At 43.0% G+C, this 24,452-nt stretch overlaps 1 protein-coding gene across 1 annotated transcript in view; it reads right to left on the bottom strand.

Annotated features, from left to right (window-relative positions):
- Positions 1-24,452, bottom strand: part of ATRN (attractin) — a 333,522-nt gene that overhangs the window by 291,643 nt on the left and 17,427 nt on the right. The window contains exon 2 of the mRNA XM_033953188.1: positions 1,263-1,346. Coding sequence (XP_033809079.1) covers positions 1,263-1,346 — 84 coding nt within the window. The remainder of the gene's footprint in view (positions 1-1,262; positions 1,347-24,452) is intronic.

Below are 24,452 nucleotides of genomic sequence, written 5' to 3'. Positions count from 1 at the left end.
TTTTAGGAGTGAGTGGAACTAGAGCTAACTCCCAAACTGCACAAAAACTACTTTTTAAGACCCCCAAAATCACTGTGACAGGTTGCCAGTCCTGTACTCACTGTGCCATGCTTAGCTGGAGCTGCTGTAAAGGAAGCTGAAATAGCTTACAGGGAGATCCTCTGCCTCAACATGCCTTGCAAACTGGACTGCTGGACTTCTGACTGCCCTCCGGCCCAAAAAATAGTCAGAAACCTCCTCCACCCTCGCAACATACTGCACACATGACCTGGTGGAGTAACACAATCGTGCGCTTTAACCCAGTAGTGAACGAACCTAGGGTGAGCCAGCTCCCAAGGGAACGGTCCCTGAGCCCCTGATCTGAACATTCAGGCTCTCCGGGAGGTGCATAGCAAAACAGCCAACCCCCTGGAAGTAGATTTTCCCCACAGTCTAGAAATCTTCCACAATCAGAGCCTGTCCCCAACCTCTGCAGCACAAAGACACGAAGCGTGTAAAAATACTGAATAGAAGGAAAAAATAAACACGGAGCAGAAGAGATTAACTCCTGTCTCGCTTGTAGAAAAACAACTGGTAACCAGAGGGCAGGCATGAGGTAAGAGGGAAGGGTGAGAAAAATTATGTAAATCAGGCTTCCTAGAAGCAGTCTCACGATAGGAGATGCATAACCCACTTGTCCAGGAATAGAGTGGGACTGTACAAGAAACTACAGTTATCCAGTTTCCACCAATCCCCATGGGTGCCGGAAAACTGAGGGTTTATTGTAATTACTTCAAAACACTTACACTAGCTTTTACAAAGCTGCAGTAGAGGTTTCTACTGTGAGCCAGCAAGGTAAATGCCCAATGTTCATAGAACTCCTATGATCATCAGAGTATTTACCTTGCCAGCCCATGGTAGAAAGCTCTACCACAGCTTTGTAAAAAGGAGCACTTAATGGGCAATTATATAGTCAGATGCCCACATTTATACATTTGAACACTGTACATTTATATGCGTACACTTACCCACAAAAATACCAGCAGACCAATTCTGTAAGGGTATGCATAAATGGTACAGCATATAAATACAAGGGGGCATATACATGGGTGAGACTCTCAGGCACACAAATACAAGGTTATGTTAGTATTGTAGAAAATTGGGCACCTAGATGCCATTATAGAATACACTCTCACCATGAAATATTAGGGCCTCAATGGGAGGTGCCCATTTATAGTATTGCCTCCTTAAAAATATATGGGCAATAAAGCTCCAATACTTACTGTGCTTCAATGAGCCAGGTACACTTGGTTTTGTACTTGTAATTTCCAGGCCCATCTGTTACATAGCCCGAAGGTCCTGTCAACCTGACAACAATAAATTTACAGAAATCAATTCTGTTCAATATAGTCACAAATATACATGTCTGTTTGCTATTATCAAACTGAAAAAGAAAGATGTGAGGAATTATTAAAGTAAGTACCAAACAGTTTTCCAATGTCTTGTTTGGTAAACATTGAATAAAGTAATAAATCCCCTTGCTCCTATGATTTAAATCTGTTTATTCTGTCAGACTCACTGTTTTGAAACTGTAATAACCTTAAAGACAAACAAAGCAAAAAACTGCAGACCTTGTACACGATGCAGGCAGGCTTTATTATGACAAGTAAATTTTAGGTTAAAAACCTTTTACCAGGTTCTGGATTGTTTTTTTGCTTTGTTTGTTCTGGATTGTTTTTCACTGCAGACAGTTGAACCTTGTTTTCCTCCTTGGATTTGGTTTTTTGCTTTGCATAACCTTAAAGACTGCAGACATGATATCACTCGTGTGTCATTAATTATACCATTCCTAAGGATTAAAACACACTTTCCTGCTAGTACGTACACCAATTACACAAGTAAACCAAGTTATTTTTTGTTTGTTTAGGTTTTGTTTTGGGGGGTTGGGGGAGGTCATTTTGGGGTTTAACATAAGTTCAAGTTCATAAATATATTATGAGATACTTGTGTGTTACTCAGGAAGGGACTTCAAGATAAACCAACTTCATTTTTTGGTTCTTAAATTTGTAAAATCATAAATTAAGAATTATAGAACTTCAGACTATGGTCCACAAAAGAAAATAATAAACTTCTTTCACATAGCAGGTGGAATTGAAGAACTATATAGTCTTTTATATTGTCAAAAGACTGGGAAAAAAAACAAAACACCATATGTTGGGGTTTGTTTGTTTTTCCAAGAGTTCTAACATTATCAGATCTAAACTACTGTATTTGGAAATTGTGAAAATTGCAAACTATTGGAAATGAACAAGAGGTGAAAACATGAATTCACTAGGGGCAAGTCTTGTCAGACAAATCTGATCAATTTCTTTGGCTGGGTGATTAGAAATTTACATTGAGGGAGTGCACTAGATGTGGTGCATTTAAATTTTTGCAAAGCCTTTGACACTGTTCCACACTGGTGTCTAATAAATAAACTGAGCGCCCTCAGTATGGACCCCAAGAGACGGACTGGGTCAGGAACTGGTTAAGTGGGAGGCAACAGAAAGTAGTGGTCAGTGGAGATCACTCTGAGGAAAGAAATGCTAGCGGTGGTGTACCACAAGGTTCGGTTCTCGGGTCTATTCTTTTTAACATTCTTGTAAGCAATATTGCTAAAGGGCTGTCAGGTAAGGTTTGCCCCTTTGCGGATGATACCAAAATCTACAATAAAGTAGAAAACCCTGATGATGTGAACATGAGGAAGGACCTAGCAAAGCTTGAAGAATGGTCCAGAATTTAGCAGTCAAGATTTAATGCTAAGAAAAAAAGGATCATGCATTTGGGCTTCAAAACCCCAAGGGAATGGTACAGGTTAGGGGCAAAAACTTTTTAGTACAAAAGAGGAGTGGGACTTGGATGCGATAATATGCGATGATCTTAAGGAGGTCAAACAGGTTGAAAAGGCGATGATGAAAGCTAGAACGATGCTTGGGTGAATAGGGAGAGGAATGGCAGGTAGGAAAAAAAGCATGTATTGATGCCCCTTGTAAAAGACTCTGGCAAGACCTCTTTTAGAATATTGTTTACAATTCTTGAGACCGCACCTCCAAAAAGACACAAACAGGATGGAGACGGTCCAGATGAAAGCTACTAAAATGATCTGTAGTCTATGTCATAAGGCATATGGGGACAGACTTAAAGATCTCAATATCTTCAACATCTTCATGAGTTTGCGGAGCAAATGATTACTCATAATCAAGATATTTGTGAGTTACAGAAACAGTGTGAGCAACTTGAGGGGAAGGCGGAGGATCTCCTCCTTTGAATTGAAGACAGCGAGAATAGAGCCAGACGCAACAATTTGTGGGCTACAGGAGTACGGAAAATATGGGCGAGAAAGATGCTGCGCTTCTTATGCAAACTATATGCCATGATTTCTTGAAAGCCACAGACCCGGATAAGGAGTTGCCTGCAATAGAATTTGAGAGGGTGCATAGAGATTTGGGTCTGCAACAGGCTGGAAGATCGTGAGATATTATAGCCTGCTTTCTACGCTTCCCGTTAAAGGAGCGGGTTTTACAAGAGGCCCGCAAAGTGGGCTATCTTACCATGGAGGGAGTCCGGGTGGAATTATTTGCAGATATATCATCTATCACCCACTGTCATCGTCGGGAGTGTCGAGATGTCACCAGGTGTTTGCAAAACCACAATATTAGATACAAATGACTTTATCCTTTCGGATTATCTTTTGTGGTGGATAATAAGTTGCAGCGCGTATCTTTGGCAACAGAAGCTCAACAATAGTTAGCTCAAGCCAAGCACTGGTCTAAGGAGGGGGGGGGGGAGAAACACGGCGGGGCCCCTCTGATTTTTCTGTAAGGGAACCGGACAGCAGTGGCACAGACTGGACCAAAAAAAAAAAGATTGCAGCGTAAGCCTGCGCAGCAGTTGGGGTCTGTGACATGTTCTACAGCATCTGTTTGACTGTTTTGTTTACTTTTTGTTTTCTGTACTATGGGGTGTTTGCTTAACTAAAGCGGCTGATGGTTCGGGAATGCAGTCCTTTGCAGAGTATGGGACAGCCCTGGCGGACTGGTGGCAATGTTTCCTGAAGTCGGGCCTAAAGTTTGTTAGTGGCCTAGACGTTTTGGATGTGGGAGGACAGGGTGGGGAGTGGGTAGAGTTGGAGGGGGAGAGGGTTTTGGGCCCGAGAGTGAGGAGTGTGTTGGGTTTGTTTGTGGAAATGGGGGGTGGGTGGATGTATGGTGTGCTTCTGGGACCATTTAGGGATCTACTCACTTGGGTTTGTGGACAGGAGGACAGAGGGAAATATTGCATTCCTGTAATCCTGTATTATGACTTTTGATTGTCAAAAATGTTTATCGTTCAATGTGAGAGGTTTAAACTCACCTCAAAAGCGTCAACTTTACTTTAAGGAAGCCGTTCAGCAAAGGATTTTGGTGGGATTTGTACAAGAGATGCAGCACAACAAAGAAAAATAGGGAGACCCAATGATCCACAGTGAAAACAATCCACCGATGAAAACGAAAACAAAAAACTGTGGATACAGATGTTCTGGAGATAATTTATTATATACTGACATATAAAAACATGAAAATTCAATTTAAAAAGTACAATGATAAAAAATACAGTGATAAAAATCCAACCGGACCCTACACGGTCTGTGTTTTGGCGAACACACCTTCCTCAGGGATCCAATGGTTTGCAAACTCACATATAAAGAATTGGACTGAAAACAGTCTATTGTCTTTAAACATGTGAGCAAAGAACACCGCAGACAAGCTGAAGTAGCAAAAAAACTCCTCCAGCCCCTTAACCATCTTAGTCGCTCTTCTCTGGACGCTTTCGAGTAGTACCGTGTCCTTCTTCATGTACAGCGACCAGTGCTGGACACAGTACTCCAGGTGAGGACGCACCACAGCCCGGTACATGACCTGCCTATGTATCATCTGATTAGCTATCATATCACAATCACCACAAAGAAAGCATTTCTGGCTCACCAGGTTAATGCGCCTTGTTGCACCTTGTCCATCTTCTGAAGCTCATCGGTTCAAATCCCCCTTTCATTCATTTTAACAACTTCCTAACAGCTTCCTATTAGCTGTCATAAGAGGGTCTAGATCAGAGGTGCCCACACTTTTTTGACTCGCGAGCTACTTTTAAAATGACCAAGTCAAAATGATCTACCAATAATAAAATTTTTAAAAAACACAACGCACACTGTACGCATAGAATTGTTAATTATCATTCCTATTCCAGGGGGTTTTCAAAGAGGTCAAAGCACTGTCACCTCAGTAACAACCATACAAAAATAGACAAATACCCACCCCCTCCCTTTTTACTAAACCACAATAGCATTTTTTAGTACAGGGAGCTGCGCTGAATGCCCAGTGCTGCTCTCGACGCTCATAGGCTCCCTGCACTAAAAACTACTATTGCGGTTTAGTAAAAGGGGACCATATTGTAAATATAGACAGCAGATATAAATTCAGACACATTTTGATCACTAAATTTAAAATAAAATCATTTTTCCTACCTTGTCTGGTGATTTCATGAGTCTCTGGTTGCACTTTCTTCTTCTGACTGTGCATCCAATCTTTCTTTCAGCCTGTATTCTTCCTCTCCTCCACACCTCATTCAATCCCCCAACTTTTTCTTCCTCTCTCCCTGATCTTTCTTTCTTTCTCTCTTCATGCCCCCTTTCTTTTTTTCTGTTTCTCTTCTTTTCTTCTGTCTCCCTGCCTGCCCCCTTTCTTTTTTTCTCCCTGCCCTTCCCCAAGCCACTGCCACTGCCACTGCCGCTGCCATCAGGGAAAAGGACCCAAACACCACCAATGGATAACAGGCCCCGACGCCACCCCTTGCTCTCTCTGCTTCAGGCCGATCAATCTTCCTCTCCCCGACGTCAATTCTGCCATCGGAGAGGAAGTTCCGCCCAGCCAGGCAGCGAATGGCTGGCCCGAACTTCCTCTCCGACGGCAGAATTGACGTTGGGGAGAGGAAGATTGATCGGCCCGATAGATCGCCAAGGCAAAGTGAGTCCTGGATGATCGACTCACTTTGCCTTGGCGAGCTACTGGTCGATTGCGATCGACCTATTGGGCACCCCTGGTCTAGATGGTGGACTTTGCCATTTTTATCATCACATTTCCCTTTCTAGGCAAACTTATTTTCTCCTTCCCATGGCTAGGACATCCTAAGCTGTCATGGGAGGAAACTTCTCCTCTGAAAGAGCAAAGCCGTTTGTGGCTCACCAAGTTAATGTGCCTTGTTGCACCATCTTCTGAAGCTCCCCGGTTCAAATCCCACCCTCGCTTTCACTTTTAAACATGGCATACTTTGTTACTTTTTATACTGTTGAAGTATACAATTCTGAAATAATGAAGAAAAAGGATATAACAGGGCAGCGAGATCTACCTTGTTCTGTCTCCTAACAGAATTAACTGCCATTCACTACCTATAAGGAGCAGTATAATCCAATCAGAATTGCTATTATTGTATGGCTCATTGTCTAGCACAGCAGATTAGAGTGAAGGTTAGCGTGTAAGCATGTCATATTTTTTTTCAATATGCACACTGATGTTCCCAGATCAACTCCCACTGAAACTACTATATTATAAATATCCTTTTAAACATGGTATACTGTGTTTTTATTATCCTTTTAATGATGGTATACTTTGGATTTATTATGTTAAAGCTTACAGTCCTGAAATAATAACAAATCAGTAAAAAACACATTTTTATATATAACATGAGGAAAAAGTGGATTTTTGAAAATGGGCATGGGACGCCTACCCGACGCCTAAGTAACGCTGATTGGCACTTGCGTAGCGAGGACATCTAAAGCATGCTTAAAACTAGACGTAGTTTATAGAATCAGGGCCTAAAAGTTGAAGATGAATTCCCACTATAAGTCTTAATAGGTAGTACGGTGAATGTTTTATGCTTTCTGGTTTTTTGAAGTAGATAAACATTTAGGGCTCCTTTTACTAAGCTGCGCTAGCAGTTTTAGCGTGCATGCTAGATGCTAACGCCAGCAATGCAGCACGCGCTAAAAACACTAGCACACCTTAGTAAAAGGAGCCCTTAATCATTCATTGAAATTCTCAATGTCGTTTATAACTGAGAATCTATTTTCATGCTTATTTATAAATTCTCATTATTTATAGGTAAAACATTACACAGTTAGGAAAATATAATTCATTATCATCATTTACTGTTGGAGTTTTGAAGCAATTTATTTAAATAAAATTTTTTTTTTAAATAGTAATTTATAAAGTATAGTTTTTGAATTTAGAGATCTATTATAGTATTGAATTAAAAACTTAATTAATTGATATTACTTGCACGAATACAAGATATCCAGGGCGGTGCTTGGAGACACCTACCAGGAAAGAGACTTGGGAGTTCTGATCAACAAGTTGATGAAGCCATCCACACAATGCGTGCGGCAGTGAAAAGGACAAACAGAATGCTAGGAATGATAAAGAAGGGGATCACGAACAGATCAGAGAAGGTCATCATGCCACTGTACCGGGCCATGGTGTGCCTTCACCTGGCCTGGAGTACTGCGTTCAGTCCTGGTGGCCGTACATGAAGAAGGACATGGTACTACTCGAAAGGGTCCAGAGAAGAGTGACTAAAATGTTTAAGGGGCTGGAGGAGTACAGCGAAAGATTAAAGAGAAACTGGGCCTCTTCTCCCTCGAAAAGAGGAGATTGAGAGGGGACATGATCGAAACATTTAAGATACTGAAGGGAATAGAGTTAGTAGATAAAGACAGGTTGTTCACCCTCTCCAAGGAAGGGAGAACGAGAGGGCACTCTCTAAAGTTGAAAGGAGATAGATTCTGTACAAAAGTAAGGAAGCTCTTCTTCACCCAGAGTGGTAGAAAACTGGAACGCTCTTCCGGAGTTTGTCGTAGGGGAAAACACCCTCCAGGGATTCAAGACAAATTTGGACAAGTTCCTGCTCAACTGGAAAGTACGCAGGTGAGGCTGGGCTCATGTAGAGCACTGATCTTTGCCGTGTGAGCAGACTGCTGGGCACGATGGACCACTGGTCTGACCCAGCAGCGGCAATTCTTATGTTCTGATAAAATATTTAATAATTCATCAATAATGAATGGATTAAATAATATATTGTTATGATATTATATTGGGCATGCTAGGATTGTCACCTTTTTTAAAATATATATATTGAGCGTTTCTGGTTCTTTTTTAGAAATTGGTGTTTGTATCTAAGGAGGCATGCCCCTGACAAAACCAAGAGTGAAACAGTTGGGCAGCCGTTGGGCATAAAGATAAATGCCTTTCCTTTACAGCACTTTAAGCACTTTATAATTTATATAAAGCCTATTTAAATTCAGCATTAGAAATTAATTTGCACATATCACTTTACCAAGATCGATGATGAAAACACCACTCTAGCAAGGGCATGAAGAAAAGTAAAAAGTAGTACCTTGAGTGTTTGAGGTCTGGTATTATTAAGAATTCACTTAATATGAGTTTTGATTCATTAGACATTTCTGAATTTTCCATATTTATCTGATGATGTCAGAGAATATTGGCTACATAATCCACTCCAGCTAGCCTGGGTAAAGGCTCGCCCTCCGCCAGCTCAAGACTCTGCAACCTGGAATGACAGGCACATGTCACAAAGAAAGCTGCTGCAGCTACTTTGATTCCCAAGGTCAGTGCTTCAAATTGCCCTTTAAGAATCACATCCACTCTTCAATCCTGTAAATCCTTTAATACCACGCCTCCCTCAGTTGGTAGGGACATGCACTTGGTTACCTGTGTTACCAAAGAATATACCTTGGGCTGAGCAAACAGTTGCTGATGCTCCTGTGCCATCAGATACAGCGAGCCATTGTCTTGGCTACTTTAAGGGACTCTTCAGGAGCATCGCAATGCTCCTTGACTAATACATTGATATCAGGATGACAGAGAAACAAAGACGACTGGACTCTCACTCTGCTCATTATAGAGCAGGGAGCAGAGGGGACCTGCAGAGAGTCAGCAATAAGCTCTAACAGAGCTGAGGGTCTGAACAACCAGCAAACCATGGGTCATCCCTATGATCGAGGGCCACTACTGTATCTAGCGCATATGCACTTGATTACAATCCCGTATCACCTGACATACGGGAAGGGCATAGAAATAGACCCTCCATCCTCCCAAGTCTCCCACAGAAAGGCCCACCGAATTCTGGCCAGCCTCCAACACTGAGACAGACAAACCTTGGGAGCCCCAGTTTCCTTGTGCGCCTCCTGGAGCAATGACAGATGCCCCTTGAAGATTTTGTCCATCCAGAAAGGTTCTCTACATTAGACTAACAAATTCTGGAGAAAATTCCATGTTAGGCAATGTGGAGTCTCCTTTAGATGACTTCAGCTCACATCTCTTGGGCTCCACAGCCTCCACGCTCCTCATTTAGGATGACCACCATTCCAGGGCTCTGGAAGGGATTTACTCCCAATCAATGGATCTCCAAGCTGTTCCTCAGCCATAGAGAGCAAAGGAGAGATGAAGCCGAGACTGCTCATGGAACATGGAACTCTTTGGGTGCCCATTCAGTGCAAACCTGGCATGAATTAGGGGTAAAGGAGCCTGAGAACTTCATCCCTGCTAGTTTTTAGGCAAACCAAGGCAATTTGAAGCTACTGGAGAACTTAAAAAAATAAATAAATAAATAAAATCAGGAAATCCAAGATGGTTGTTGTGGCAGTGTTTTAGCATCAAAACAGTGGCTCCAAAATGCATTAACCAAAATTTTTTTTAAAATAGTGATTTTAGATGTGGGGAAAACCTAAGGGGAAGGGGCAGAAATCTTAAAAAAAAAAAAAAAGTTTAAGGAGCCCCCCACCCGATTTTCCTCATAGCTTCTAACAGCCTTACTCACTGTGACCTGTGCTGGAAATGTACTGCAGTCTACCTCAGCTTCAAAGGTTGCTGGATCTGGGAGAAGAAATCACTGCCTCAAACAAACCACTCCTCCAGCACTGAATCTTCAGGCTGTCAGTCTAACCGGTGTCTGACATCATCAAACCCCCATGGACCCGAAATCGAGGAGGCAAAAAGTAGCCGGCACATCCAGCGGTACACCACTAAGCCCCCTACAAATGCCTGACAGCCTGCACTCAAGCTCCTGCAACACAATTGGAGAGCAATGTTACAAAGGGAATGGACCACAGAGGGATTGGCCTATCAGCTGCAGACCTCAGTCTGCTTCTCCACACAGGCAGAGCTGGACCCTCAACTAGGGGAGCTCTGAGCACCAAAATCAGTCAAAATACTATGAAAAAGACCAAAAAAATAAAGAAATAAACAGGGCAGATCAAAAATACTCCATCCTGCTCACAAGCACAAGAAAAAACTGAATGGGGCAGCAGAGCCCTCTAGTGAAGGAGTAGGGATTCAAGAGCTTCAGTCGATTCCTTCTGCATGACTCATGAGCACTGGGATAATACCCATCCATCCAGAATGACACATTTATTGAACTAGAAAGAGAATTTAGAAATTCCATCAATTGCACATTTTTTTTTTAAGTCTACCAACTGGGAAAAAAAAATAGGAAATCTTTGGACCCAAATATGAAAACTAACATCCTTAATGAGAATCTGTCATTTTTTAATCATCTAAAAATGAACATTTGGTTGGCGCTGCCTTTTCATCGTGACTGGCTTCTGCAATTGTTCTTAAATAAGGAAGCAGCACTCTTTCTGGGAAGTCAAGTTAGAATGTTTCCAGACTTGACTACACAAACATAAACAAGGAAGAAAAAATTCCTTCCGATTACATGATTACAGATAGGAGCACTCTTTTTTCAAAAGTTTCCTTGCAAATGTATAATTAAATGGAATTGGTCAAATATTTTCTTTGAGCCATGTCAATTATCCACTTTTATTAGCAACAAGAAACTTCTCTCTCGCTCCCTGGTTAGGTCAGCTGTTAGTGAACTGCAGTAATGATTAATCTGGCATGACCTATGATGCTAACCTTGCATAGTTTAATGTTTTGCTTTATTATTCCTTTTAGAAACATAGAAAAATGAAGGCAGATAAAGACCATATGACCTATCTAATCTGCCCAAACATGCCATCCACTATCCCCTCCTCTCCCTTAGAGATCCAACGTATTTGTCCCAAGCTGTCATGAATTCAAATACATGCTTCGTCTCCACCACCTCCACTGAGGACTTTTCAAGCATTCACCACTCTTTCTATTTTCTCGAAGTTACTTCTGAATCTATTCCCTACTTCATCTCCTTCCCCCATGATGTTGTGGACTTGGAAGAGAAATGATTTATAACAATTATATATTTCTACTTTTTACACATTTATTTCCCTATTTCTAAACAAGTGATACTGCTTGGTTGCAAATTGAAAAATCCCAGTTTATAGTCGAGTATATACAGTACATTAGTAATGAAAAGGCTTAACGTGTTCGATAATACTCCGTTTACATTCAAATTTCACCTTCAACTATGAATTAAGTTCTTAACATCCAAAAAAAACTTTGAAGTTGCTTAGGAACAAAGAAAACATATTTAGTCCCAGCATATCTAATTAAACATTAAACAGAGATAACTTAAAAGAAAAGTGGCTCCCAAAATTTTTACTTCCTGCCTCATACCCAAAAATACTTTCCTACTGTCCTGTGTTGTTTTTACCACATCTGGAAAAATCCATATTTTTTGACCGAAGAAAAGGTTTTGAGAAGAGCGAAAGTATAACCTCATTATTGCATTCAAGTTTTGCTCAAAAACAAGAGAAATTAGCAACGTGTACCTATACTCAGTTTCTACCTGAGAGCTCTCCAAAATCTGAGTTATATTATTTAAGTCAATAGGTTGCTGTCCCTCAGCATGATTAGATTCAGTAACTTTGTCCAGTTTTTTAGGAAGATAATATATTCGATTGATTGGGGGTAATGAATCCAGAGAAAACTTAAAATTCTCTATCAAATATTTTTTAAACATATCCAAAGATATAACTGTAAAACCTTTAGGAAAATTCAAGATTCTTAAATTGAGACTTCTGTTGAAGTTCTCAATTTGTTCCATCTTTCTTTGAATAAAAATTTTTTCTTTAACAAAGTTATCAGATAGATTCTGCAATGAGGCAATCTCTTTATCAATTTGATCAAATTTAGTTGTTATTTCTGATTTTATATTTTGTACTGCTGCTGAGAGATTATCCAACTTACTCACGATAGTCGAGACTTCTGTAGCTGATTTAGTAACAGCCGCTTCAAGTTTTTGGAGCACCATCCAAATGTTGTCCAATGTCACCTTCGAGGAACCGAGTAACTTGGGTCCTTGCTTGATTGTAGACTCAAGTGTCCCGGTCCAAAAGAGTCTCCCCACTGCATGGGCGTAGGGTCCTTCTGGTCTTCAGCGTGCGCGCTCTCAACCTCGTCCTGCAATGGATTAGGTGGCAACGCACAGCCGGAGGGGATAAAGATATTTCAAGCCCCGAAGCTCCTGAGGCTCCTTCCTCGGGTGCAAATGCCGGGGTAACCCCTCCTAAAACAGAGAACTGGCCATGAAGCTTTCCATCTTGGCTTGTCGGGACGAGCAAGAGTCCGCCCAGAGTACACCCTTGTGCTTAGTGTGCGGCATAGTGAATCCCAGCAACCAGAACAGCAACGGACCGCCAGTAATCTTATTTGTTTTTAGGAAACTCGGCAGAGAATGACGGCGCACTCACTTAGGCAGCTACCATGTTGCCACCATCTTGTTCCCATATCCATACATTTTCATATACCCAATGCCACTGGTCGTGAAGATCATGACAAGTACATTATACATTGAGACCACATATTTATCAGTTATTGATCCATTGTATGAAAGACATTCTCAATTGTCAAATAATATCATATAAATTTCTAAGTTTTATTAAAGACAAAAAAGAAAAGTGCAAAAACCACACTTACTTAAAGTGCGCATACATACTGACAAAGATCAGGAAATCGCATAAATTCAACTTTTAACTCAGTTTCTTGCACATGATTTTGAAAGTCTGGTCAATGTTTGCCAAAATAGCTTGTGGATAAGTGTACTGTCTGCCTGATGAAGAGGTCATAGGTGCATTAAGGCCTGCAATAATATGCTGTTCAGGGATCCAGCATATGTCTCTGCGGGGAGGCCAGTGAAATGACCATGCAGGACCTTGTGAATGCAAAAAAAATAACCAGGATGTCGCATTCTTCCACTGAAATTTCACATATATGATCAATCCACCAAGAATTGTCATATATGCAAGCTAAGTATTGTCCAGGTTGAAAGCTGGATGCTTGAAAGGTAGGGACATGTTCAGGATCAGTATCAGACTTCAAGACATTGGCAATGAATGAGATGAAATTTTGCTAATGCAGAGTCTAGCAGTGTCCAGCCATTGTGTGGTCCATATTAAACCTTTGCTCCTGAGCAGGTCTTATTGCTTCAATATCTTTCCAATTAATTCGGAAGTGAAGTCATCTATGGATAACTGTCGAGTTTCCAGTGTATCCCGATAAGTGTGAATCCACTGCTTAAATTCAATGATATCATCTGGATCAGGTTCACAAAATAACTCAGTAAAATATTCCTCCAGAGGGATCTGCCCAGGATATATTTTACACCACTGCAACATGCAATTTTTTGAGTTCATATCACAGTTTTATTCAGAAGCACCTTGTAGTCATCTGGAATTGCAATTGCTGAAAGCATAAGTTTCACATTCTGGTGGATTGTGCAGACAGGCTGAATGAGTCCCTGATGAACTGACTATGACACAACACTTTGGCCGAAACTCATAGAACTCTGAGAACCCAATTTCAGGCCCATGCTGACTGCGATAGGTGGTGTACAGTTCCTTCAGATTGCATAATAATAATAATAATTTTATTTCTTATATACCGCCAAAGCCATAGTAGTTAGAGGCGGTTTACAATGAAGAAGGGCTGGACAATCAGCGAAAATGGTACAATGTTACAATCAGAGAAAATTAGGTGGCAGAGAAAAAATGGTACAACAGAGAGAAAAAATGGAACAAACAGAAAGAAAGATGGGTACAATTATGGCAATGAAATGGTACAGGGAAGAAGGTCAAGACAATCTGCGTAAAGGACATAGAGAGATAGAAGGGGCCAGGGTGAGAATAGGGTCTTAGGATATGAATCGGGTGAAAAGATTAGTTTTTAGTAGCTTCCTGAAGTTTAAGTAGGATGAAGTGCATGAGATGATGTGGGTCAGCCAGTTATTGTGATGACCTGCTTGGAAGGCAAGAGTTCTATTTAGATATCTTTTGTAACGGCAGGTCCTTAGGGTAGGGTAGCTAAACAGGTGGGTTCTACGTGTGAGTTTGGATGGGCGGTCTAGGATAAAATGGGGTACTAAGTAAAGGGGGGCCAAGCCAAGGATGGATTTGTAGCAGAAACAGGCGAACTTGAATAGCACTCTTGCTTCTAGGGGTAGCCAGTGAAGTTTGTGGTAGTAGGGAGTTATGTGTTCCCATTTTTTTAGTCCGAAGATCAGTCGGATTGCCGTGTTTTGAATAATTCGCAATCTTTGTGTGGTTTTTTTGAAAGATCCCAGGTAGATGATGTTGCAGTAGTCGACTAGACTTAAGATGGAGGATTGCACAAGTAGGCGGAATGAGGGGGCGTCAAAGTATTTTCTGATGGATCTTAGCTTCCATAAGGTGGTGAAGCCTTTTTTGACCAGAAGGTCGGTGTGAGCTTCGAAGGTAAGGTTGCGGTCGAGAGTCACTCCGAGTATTTTTAAGGAGTTTGTTAAGGGAAAGACTTGGCCATTCAGGGAGATTGAGGTATCTTTGATTTTGTCGTTTGGGCTTGCCAGGAAGAACTTGGTTTTATCTGAGTTGAGTTTCAGTTTGAAGACGGTCATCCATAGTTCGATTTGCGTTAGGATTGAAGCTAGGAGGTTGTTTATCTCGGGGGTTATGTTGGAGATGGGAAAGACTAAGGTGATATCGTCAGCATAGATGTAGAATTTGATCTTCAAATTTAGCAGTAAATTCCCTAGGGCAACCAGGTAGATATTGAACAGCGTGGGGGATAGGGGGGAGCCCTGTGGGACTCCGCAGGTGTTGGCCCAGCTGGCGGAATGGGAGTTGTCGCTGTAGCAATCTTTTCTGCTTTTATACTTTTTCACCACTGATCCGAACAGAGACATAATCTTTTTTGCCTAGGCATATTCTAGAGATTTCATCGTCTTCATAAAAATCCAGAACTTTCTGTGTAATCTGCTGAGCAAGCACTTTTCCTCTCTTTGTTGCTGGAACAGCAAGAATGCCACCCTGCTGTTTCAGCTTCCTGGCCTTTTTAACCATTCTTGTTGAAACGCCAAATTCCAAAGCAGTTTTCTCAATAGTCTAGCTGTGTGGAGCAAGAGTGAGAATTTGTATTTTCTGCCTATTACTAGATAGTTCCAACTTCTGCTTCAGTTCAGTCAATAGAAGGTCATAATCAGAATACCTTTTACAATGGCCACTTTCTGGTTCTGCTTTGATATCAGCTGGAGTTAAGTCACCAATAACTGCAATTTGGTCTGAAATTGCATTATGGACTTCAGAGAGTGTGCGTTTAGCATAAATTAAAAAATTTTGCTTGCTAATCCGTTGAATCTTTAGAGGAGAGATTCCTAGTGGTGAAAAGCTGGCATTGATGTTTTCAGATGCACTGGTAGGGTCATCACTATCAGAATCAGACTTAGGGCCACTTATATCTTGCAGTTTGACACGCAAGTCTTGCCTAAATTTTGGGCACAGTGTTTGGCCTGGTTTAAACTCGTGCTTTGTGATAGCTTTTAAATGATCAGCTGCAGGAAGATCAATTGGACGTAGACCTTTGATATTGCTGTGATTCTGTTTTCTGAACAGATTACAGCAGTTTTTCTGTAGAAATTCAAACTTCGTCAGAATTGAGATTTCATGATGAGTAGAGATATTAGATTCCACGGACAAATTAGAAAGTCCAGAGTGTCTTTTAATTAATTCTCGGTCAGGTGAAGAGAAATCAGAAATAAGCTTCAAGCAGCATTCTCCAGAATAGAAGGTAGATAGTTTCTGGCACTCAGAACTATCATAGATTCCAATACTGCAGGGCTCTAGCTTATTATTAGTCTCCATAAGAGAAGTCACCTAAAAATACAAAATAAAAGTAAGGTGAAAAATATCATTGTGAGACACAATGAAAACAGAGCAAAGCAAGTTGTACATGTCAGCAAGTGCAGAGTATGATAAGTTTCCAAAATCCATAGAGGCATAGCCTAGTTAACTAAGGAAAGAACCAGATGCTGCACAGAAAGAATAGATGGAAAGCAACATGCCAAAGGCAAGCTTTGTCAAATAATGAAGTCATATGATGTTATAAGGTCATGATGAACCTTAAAGCCAGACTTGTTCATACAATCACTGTGCTGTTGCAAGTCAGAACATGTCCTGGCTGTGTTCTGTAAATATAATGCTACTACATAGACCCTAACTAGGAATGCCCCTGTAGAAAGTACCCAGAGATAGTCACTGAGAGAGATAAAGAGGAAGGCCGAGAAATTAAGACAAGGCGCACCGTTCCCAGAGGATGGTAAAACAGTGCATCCCAAGTTAGGCCAGCCCCCATGGAGCAAACAGCAATCCGTAGGAAAGGCCCAGATGAGCAGGCACCAGCCTTGGTATGCCAACACCACATGTCAAAAGGTTGAAGACAATCCTGGAGCAGAAAAGAAAAAAACCACATAAAATAAAATAGGAGTCCCTGACAAAAGGTATTCTTAATTGTTTGGTACGGAGACTGAAGTTGAAAGAGGAACAGGAGACATAGAGCCAAAAGAGTATGCCACCTTTAAAATGCCAGGGAGATCTGAACCTGAGGCATTCCATTGACAACCTAACGCTATAATCACTAGGCCAGTGTTTTTCAACCGCTGTTCCGCGGCACACTAGTGTGCCGCGAGATGTTGCCTGGTGTGCCGCAGGGCCGCCATCAGGGCAGTACTATCAGTCCTGCATTCAGGGGCCCGGAGCTGACAGGGGGCCCGAGGCAGGGGCGCCAGTAGCTCGCCAAGGCAAAGTGAGTCGATCACCCAGGACTCACTTTGTCATGGCGATCTAATCTATCGAGCCGATAAGTCTTCTTCTCCCCGACGTCAATTCTGCAGTCGGAGAGGAAGTTCGGGCCAGCCAATCGCTGCCTGGCTGGGCGGAACTTCCTCTCCGATTGCAGAATTGACGTCAGGGAGAGCATGCGTCGGCGTCGGCTTTGGGGCCTGTTATCCATTGGTGGGTCCTGTTCCCCGATGGCAGCAGCAGTGGCTTGGGGAACGGCAGGGAGAAAGAAAGAAAGGGGGCAGGCAGGGAAACAGAAGGAAAGAAGAGAAACAGAAAAAAAGAAAGAAAGGTCAGGGAGAGAGGAAGAAAAAGTTGGGGGAGGGAATGAGGTGTGGAGGAGAGAAAGCATACAGGCTGATAGAAGGGAAGAAAGATTGGATGCACAGTCAGAAGAAGAAAGTGCAACCAGAAATCACCAGACAAGGTAGGAAAAATGATTTTATTTTAAATTTAGCAAAGTGGAGGCAGTATTACCACAGTTTTCAAAGGAATTTGCCCAAATAACTTAATAGTTAACTGGGTAAATTCCCAGAGATGAAAACTTCCCTTCACTTACTATGCACAGTTCTGAATTTATATCTGCTGTCTATATTTTACAATATGGTCACCTTTTACTAAACCGCAATAGTGGTTTTTAGCGCAGGGAGCCTTTGAGCGTCAAGAGCAGCGCTGGGCATTCAGCAGCTCCCTGCGCTAAAAACTGCTATTGTGGTTTAATAAAAAGGATGGAGGGTATATTTGTCTATTTTTGTATGCTATAAAAACCAAATACAGAGAGAGACTGAGAGCTGTTGACGAAGAGCTACGTGTGTGTCTTTCTTCGATTCCAGCCAGAATATCAGCTTTGTGTTCAGCCAAACAGGCCCAGGTTTCGCACTGAATAAAGTATTTTATAATTTTTCACTATTCTGTTTACTTAATATTTCATAATAAAGTAATTATAAAATACTTTCTTTGTGTTTATTTGATTCCTATTCAAGAGAATTACTTTATATATAGTCAATATAGGCACAGAGTTAAATTTTTTAACATTTTCTAATGGTGGTGTGCCTTGTGATTTTTTTCATGAAACAAGTGTGCTTTTGCCCAAAAAAGGTTGAAAAACACTGCACTAGGCTACTCTGTCTCCTCACCCAAGCTGCAGAAACTGGGAACAGTAATCTACTGACATTGTTGTTAGGTGCCATCGACTTGTACTCAAGTCCTAGCAACTTGATGAATTGCAAATCTAAAAAGAAATTGGTTCTGAACTAGTCCTGAAAGGTCCTCCAATGTCTTCCCCATGGTTATTTTTAATGTGTCCAGCCTTCTTCGCAAACTTGATGTCCTTCTCCAATGATCTCTCTCTTCTTATGGTGTGACCAAAATAAGGCAGTCGTAACTTCATCATTTGGGCTTCAAATGACATAGCCGGTTTGATCTCTTCCAGAATTGATTTGTTAGTTCTTCTGGAAGACTACAGCATGCTTAAATCCTTTTCCATCACCAAAGCTCAAATGAGTCAATCTTTTTTCTGTCTTGTTTCCACAGCGTCCAGCTTTCGCATCCATAACTGGCCACTGAGAAAAAAGGTGTGTGGACAAGTCTGATCTTTGTTTGGAGCGTTACCTCCTTGCTTTTTAATACTTTGTCGAGAGTCTTCATTGAAGAGCAACCAAGTGCTATTCTGTGGAGTATTTTCTCCCTGCTAGTTGCTTCTTTGTTTACAAAAAAGCCCAGGAGATTGAAATCCTTTACAACTTCTATTCTATCATCTTCAAGCTCAAAATCTTCATCATTTTCTGTGTTCATGATCTTCATCTTGTTTATGTTCAGTTCTAATCCCATGTTATGACTTTCAGCTTTTGACTTTTCTCAGTAGATATAGCATGTCGTCTTTGCTGCTAGTGATGAGTGTTGCTATCATCTGCATAGCGCTGGTTGTTTATATTTCGGCCACCAACTTTATAACAGACACTCTCTTCTTCCAAATTTGCTTTTCTAAAGATGGTTTCATAAGAACATAAGCAATGCCCCCGCTGGGTCAGACCCAAGGTCCATCGTGCCCAGCAGTCCGCTCACGCGGCGGCCCAACAGGTTCAGGATCTATGCAGTAATCCTCTATCTATACCCCTCTATCCCCTTTTCCAGCAGGAAATTGTCCATCCTTTCTTAAACTCCAGTACCGTATTCTGCCCTATTTTGTCCTCTGGAAGCACATTCCAGGTGTCCACCACACGTTGGGTAAAGAAGAACTTCCTAGCATTCGTTTTGAATCTGTCCCCTTTCAACTTTTCCGAATGCCCTCTTGTTCTTTAATTTTTTGAAAGTTTGAAGAATCTATCCCTCTCTACTCTCTCTATGCCCTTCATGATCGTGTAAGTCTCTATCATATCCCCTATAAGTCTCCTCTTCTCCAGGGAAAAGAGACCTAGTTTCTCCAATCTCTCAGCGTATGAAAGGTTTTCCATCCCTTTTATCAGACGTGTCACTCTCCTCTGAACCCTCTTGAGTAATGCCATATCTTTCTTAAGGTACGGCGATCAGTACTGGACGAAGTACTCCAGATGCAGGCGCACCATCGCCCGATACAACAGCAGGATAACTTCTTTTGTTCTGGTTGTAATACCCTTCTTGATTATACCTAGCATTCTATTCACTCTCTTAGCGGCCGCTGCGCACTGCACCATCGGCTTCACTGTCATGTCCACCATTACCCCCAAGTCCCTTTCTTGGTATTCTCATTCAATAAGATCCCTCCCATCGTATAGGTGTACCTCGAGTTTCTGCTTCCCACATGTAATACTTTACATTTCTCAACACTGAATTTCATCTGCCATCTCGTCACCCATTCCCCTAGTTTGTTCAAGTCCCTTTGCAATTCTTCGCAGTCTTCTTAAGTCTGAGCTCCACTAAATAGTTTGGTGTCGTCCGCAAATTTTATTATCTCACACTTCGTCCCTGTTTCTAGATCATTTATGAATATATTAAATAGCAGCAGCCCGAGCACCAAGCCTTCCGGAACACCACTCGTGACCCTCCTCCAGTCCGAGTAGCAGTCCGAGTAGTGGCCCTTTACTCCTACCCTCTGTTTCCTACCCGACAACCAGTTTCTGATCCATCTATGTACGTTTCCTTCCACCCCATGGTTCTTCAGTTTCCAGAGTAGACATTCATGAGGCACCTTGTCAAAGGCTTTTTGGAAATCTAGGTATATGATGTCTATGGGGTCTCCTCTGTCCATCCATTTGTTAATTCCTTCGAAGAAGTGCAATAAGTTTGGTAGGCACGATCTCCCCTTGCAGAAACCATGTTGGCTGGTTATCAGAAGTTTGTTTCTTTCAAAATGTTCATCGATGTTTTCTTTTATCAGTGCTTCCGCATCAGGGAAATTCCATAACAAGCTCTCATTCTTTCCAACTCCATCCAGCACTGGCATCAAAATGGCTCCTGGATTAAAGACTCCGCGTTCCATGATGTCATTTCCACCGGAAATAATTCACAACAAAAAAACAGAAAACAAAAATCAATAAAAACGCACACCATTCCACTTTTTTGGTTCAGCCCCTTCGGCTAGATTGTGTCCAAAAAGAAAATCGATCTCTGTTCACTCTGGTATTGTTTAGTCTTCACGTCACCCCCTCCGTGACGTCACTGGGATGTGATCCAAAACAAAACATGTAAACTCCTCAAAAGAATGATGTTTATCCACACGGTGACAGGTTAATACATCCACTTGTCGTTTATGGGTGATGTTCGACCGATGTTCAAAGAGCCTGGTTTTCTTTTTCTTTTCCCTGTGCACAGTGGTGGGATGTTTCCCTGTTTTTGAAAATGACATTTTGAGAGTAGTGGAGTTTTTTGCCCATGATACAGAATAAGAACGGCTTAAAAACTCATTGGGTTGCCGTCTGCATATTTTTGATGGTTGAGGCTTTTTCTCTACTTTTGAGTAAATGCTTTTCAGCGGATGCTTCCACCACTCTGTCAAATAACATTTTCCTTAGATTTTTGATTTAAACATCTCTATCATATCTCCCCTCTCCTGCCTTTCCTCCAAAGTATACAGATTGAGATCTTTAAGTCTGTCCCCATACGCCTCATCATGAAGACCACACACCATTTTAGTAGCTTTCCTCTGGACCGACTCCAACTTTTTATATCTTTTTGAGGTTCATAGTCATTAGCGCGCAAGACAAATGCGCGCACACAAACGCACATGGTCAGATGCGCGCAGGACTTTATAGCGCAAGACAATAACGTGGAAGTAATTATAGCGCAATTTTATATTATGTTTGCAGTATTGTGATTTGTTGCCGTTAGTGCCTTCTTCCTATGCCCGCAGTGTTTGTTCCTCTGATCCAATCTAACCTGCTTCATCCCTCCTCTCTCCCCTCCTGGTCTTTATCTTTTGCTGTGGGGTTTTCACCTTTTGTTTCTGCTAATACAACCAGGCCCCCTACTACATGTACGTAACTCATATTCTCAGCAGAAAGATGCTAGGTAACCATAGTGATAAAAAAGCACTTACAAAACTGCAGAAACGTATGACAATGACATTCCTTACTTCCTTACGTGAATGTCTTGCGCGTGATTGTGTTGTTAAAATTTCCTGCGCATGCGCTCGTATGTTGTAGTTCATTGCGCGCAATTGTCCTGAGCTAAGTTGTCTTGCGCTGAGTTGTCACGCGCACAATTGTTATGTACTCAGTTGTCCACGCGCTTTTGTCTTGCCACCCTTTTTGAAGGTGCAGCCTCCAGAATTGTACCCAATTCACAGTAAAGCTATGTTTCTCCAGTCATGGTGCATGGGCTTGTCATACCACTGGGGCCTGCACAAAGCTGAAATGCTGAAAGCCATGCCATTGGCATTTTTCACCACCATCAGAGCCTTTCAAGGTTGACAGGCCCCAGCAGAGATGTCAGACCAACAATGCACCACCCATCTGGGTAGCAGCAGAATGCAATTGTTCTGTAGTTGTTACAGTCCTTGGTGTCATCTTACTTTGGTATAAGTATAAACAGTGATCTTCTCCAATCGGTTAGCCATGTATTTTCCTTTCAAATCTGTTGACACAGTCAAGTGAGGACATGATAGCACCTTCTGAGCCTTTTATTAATTCAATTGGAATACCGTCGATACCAGGTGACATATGACATTCTAAATCAGGAATGTACCAACTTCCAGAAAACACAGGGGGCCTGGTCCAAGAAAGGAAGTCTCTGACAGGGTCCAAAAAATAACAGAGTGTGGCATAAATAGAGAGAAGTGAGAGGGAAGCCCATTCGCCATGAGAGTGCCCTATCCACCAGACCATGCCACTAAGACAGTCGCGGAGCACTAGAAAGCAACTGACAACTTACAGATTGCCCACAGAAGCGGACAGCGAAGCCAGACAAAGAAATGAGAAGGGAAGCAGAGATCAGAACAAGGACAGGCCAGGAAGACAGGAGCTACTATGAAACATCTATAAGGTAGAAATAACACCTGGATGGCAGAAGGTCCAGACCCAAGAGAAGAATCCACCAACCCTGCCCCTTCTAAGGCCAAGGCCTGAGAACCCAGGGCAGGGCAAAAAGAGGGCTAGCACCACATAGGGAGGGGAGTAGAAAATAAATGGAGAGATAGGAGACACTAGAAGCCACTTACATACCCAAATATATGCTGGGACCCCTGGAGGAGGGCAATGGCTCTCAATGAGGGGAGTATTGCAGTTGAAAAAGAAAGGACAGAATTAATGAGGAAGGCACAAGAGCCCCAAAAGGTAAACACATAGAGAACCATCAACTTCCCTCCCCAACAGGAGCCAAAGCTGCCTGTAAAGCAGGGGAGTATTGGAGCGCTGACCAGAGGGAACTTCCTCATGCACCTGCCGGGGCCATGTCAGACCCATATTCACTAGAACTTCTGCTCTGTCTCCCACATGTGGTGCCGCTTATCCTATATAATAAAAGCTTACCGGTGCATGCGCTGTTAAAACAGCGTGATCCCTGCCGCTGTGGTGTGTGATCCGTGGCCGTGTTCCATTTTAGAACCCGACGGCAGGGAACATTCTGGCCACTCCCCTCCTCCCGCCCTCACTCACCAACTGGAAGCGCAGGCAAGCTCTCTCCCTGCCCGCATCCTCGGCAGGGAACACACCTCCCGCCCTCGCTCACCGCTGCCGCCACTGATCCTCCTCTTCAGAACAGCCTGCGATCGTGTACGGCTTTAAAGAACCTCGCAGGCTGCTCTCCAACCTCAGTAGCATGTTCCCTCTGACGCACGGGATCGTCTCAGAGGGAACGTGTTACCGAGTTGGAGAGCGGCCTGCGAGGTTCGCTAAAGCCAGCCACCACGATCGCAGGCTGCTTTGAAGAGGAGCAGGCCAGAAGACACCGGGCTGGAGGGAGGGTAAGAATTGATCCCCTTGGGAGAGGGAAAGGGGTGCTGCTTTGGGGGGAGGGGTGTGCTGGGGGGAGACAGAAGGGGCTATGGAGGGAGAGGGAAAGGGGGCTACTTTGGGGGGTGCTTTGGGCAAACAGCTTTGCTCGGGGGGGGGGAAGACAGAAGGGGCCATGGAGAGACAGGGAGAGGGAAAGGGGGCTGCTTTGGGGGGGAGATGTGCTTGGGGCAAACAGCTTTGCTCTGGGGGGGGAAGACAGAAGGGGCCATGGAGAGACAGGGAGAGGGAAAGGGGCCTGCTTTGGGGGGGGGAGATGTGCTTGGGGCAAACAGCTTTGCTCTGGGGGGGAAGACAGAAGGGGCCATGGAGAGACAAGGAGAGGGAAAGGGGGCTGCTTTGGGGGGAGATGTGCTTGGGGCAAACAGCTTTGCTCTGGGAGGAAGACAGAAGGGGCCATGGAGAGACAGGGAGAGGGAAAGGGAGCTGCTTTTGGGGGAGGGGTGTGCTGGGGGAGACAGAAGGGGCCATGGAGAGAGAGGGAAAGGGGGCTGCTTTGGGGGGGAGGTAAGCTGGGGACAGACAGCTTTGCTCTGGGGGAAGACAGAAGGGGCCATGAAGAGACAGGGAGAGGGAAAGGGGGCTGGGGTGTGCTTGGGGCAAACAGCTTTGCTCTGGAGGTGAAGACAGAAGGGGCCATGGAGAGAGAGGGAAAGGGGGCTGCTTTGGGGGAGGGGTGTGCTTGGGGCAAACAGCTTTGCTCTGGGGGGGGAAGACAGAAGAGGGCTATGGAGAGTTCGGGAGAGGGAAAGGGGGCTTCTTTGGGGTGAGGTGTGTGCTGGGGGCAGACAGCTTTGCTTGGGGGGGAAGGGGAAGATAGAAGGACACAGACAGGGAGAGACAGATAAAGAAACACAGATAGACAGACACATCTATTCTAGCACCCATTAATGTAATGGGCTTAAAGACTAGTCAGCAATAAAAAGAAGCAGCTC

Source organism: Geotrypetes seraphini, chromosome 1, assembly GCF_902459505.1.
Source record: "Geotrypetes seraphini chromosome 1, aGeoSer1.1, whole genome shotgun sequence".
Lineage (NCBI taxonomy): Eukaryota > Metazoa > Chordata > Amphibia > Gymnophiona > Dermophiidae > Geotrypetes > Geotrypetes seraphini.
This window is presented reverse-complemented; position numbering and strand designations above follow the sequence as displayed.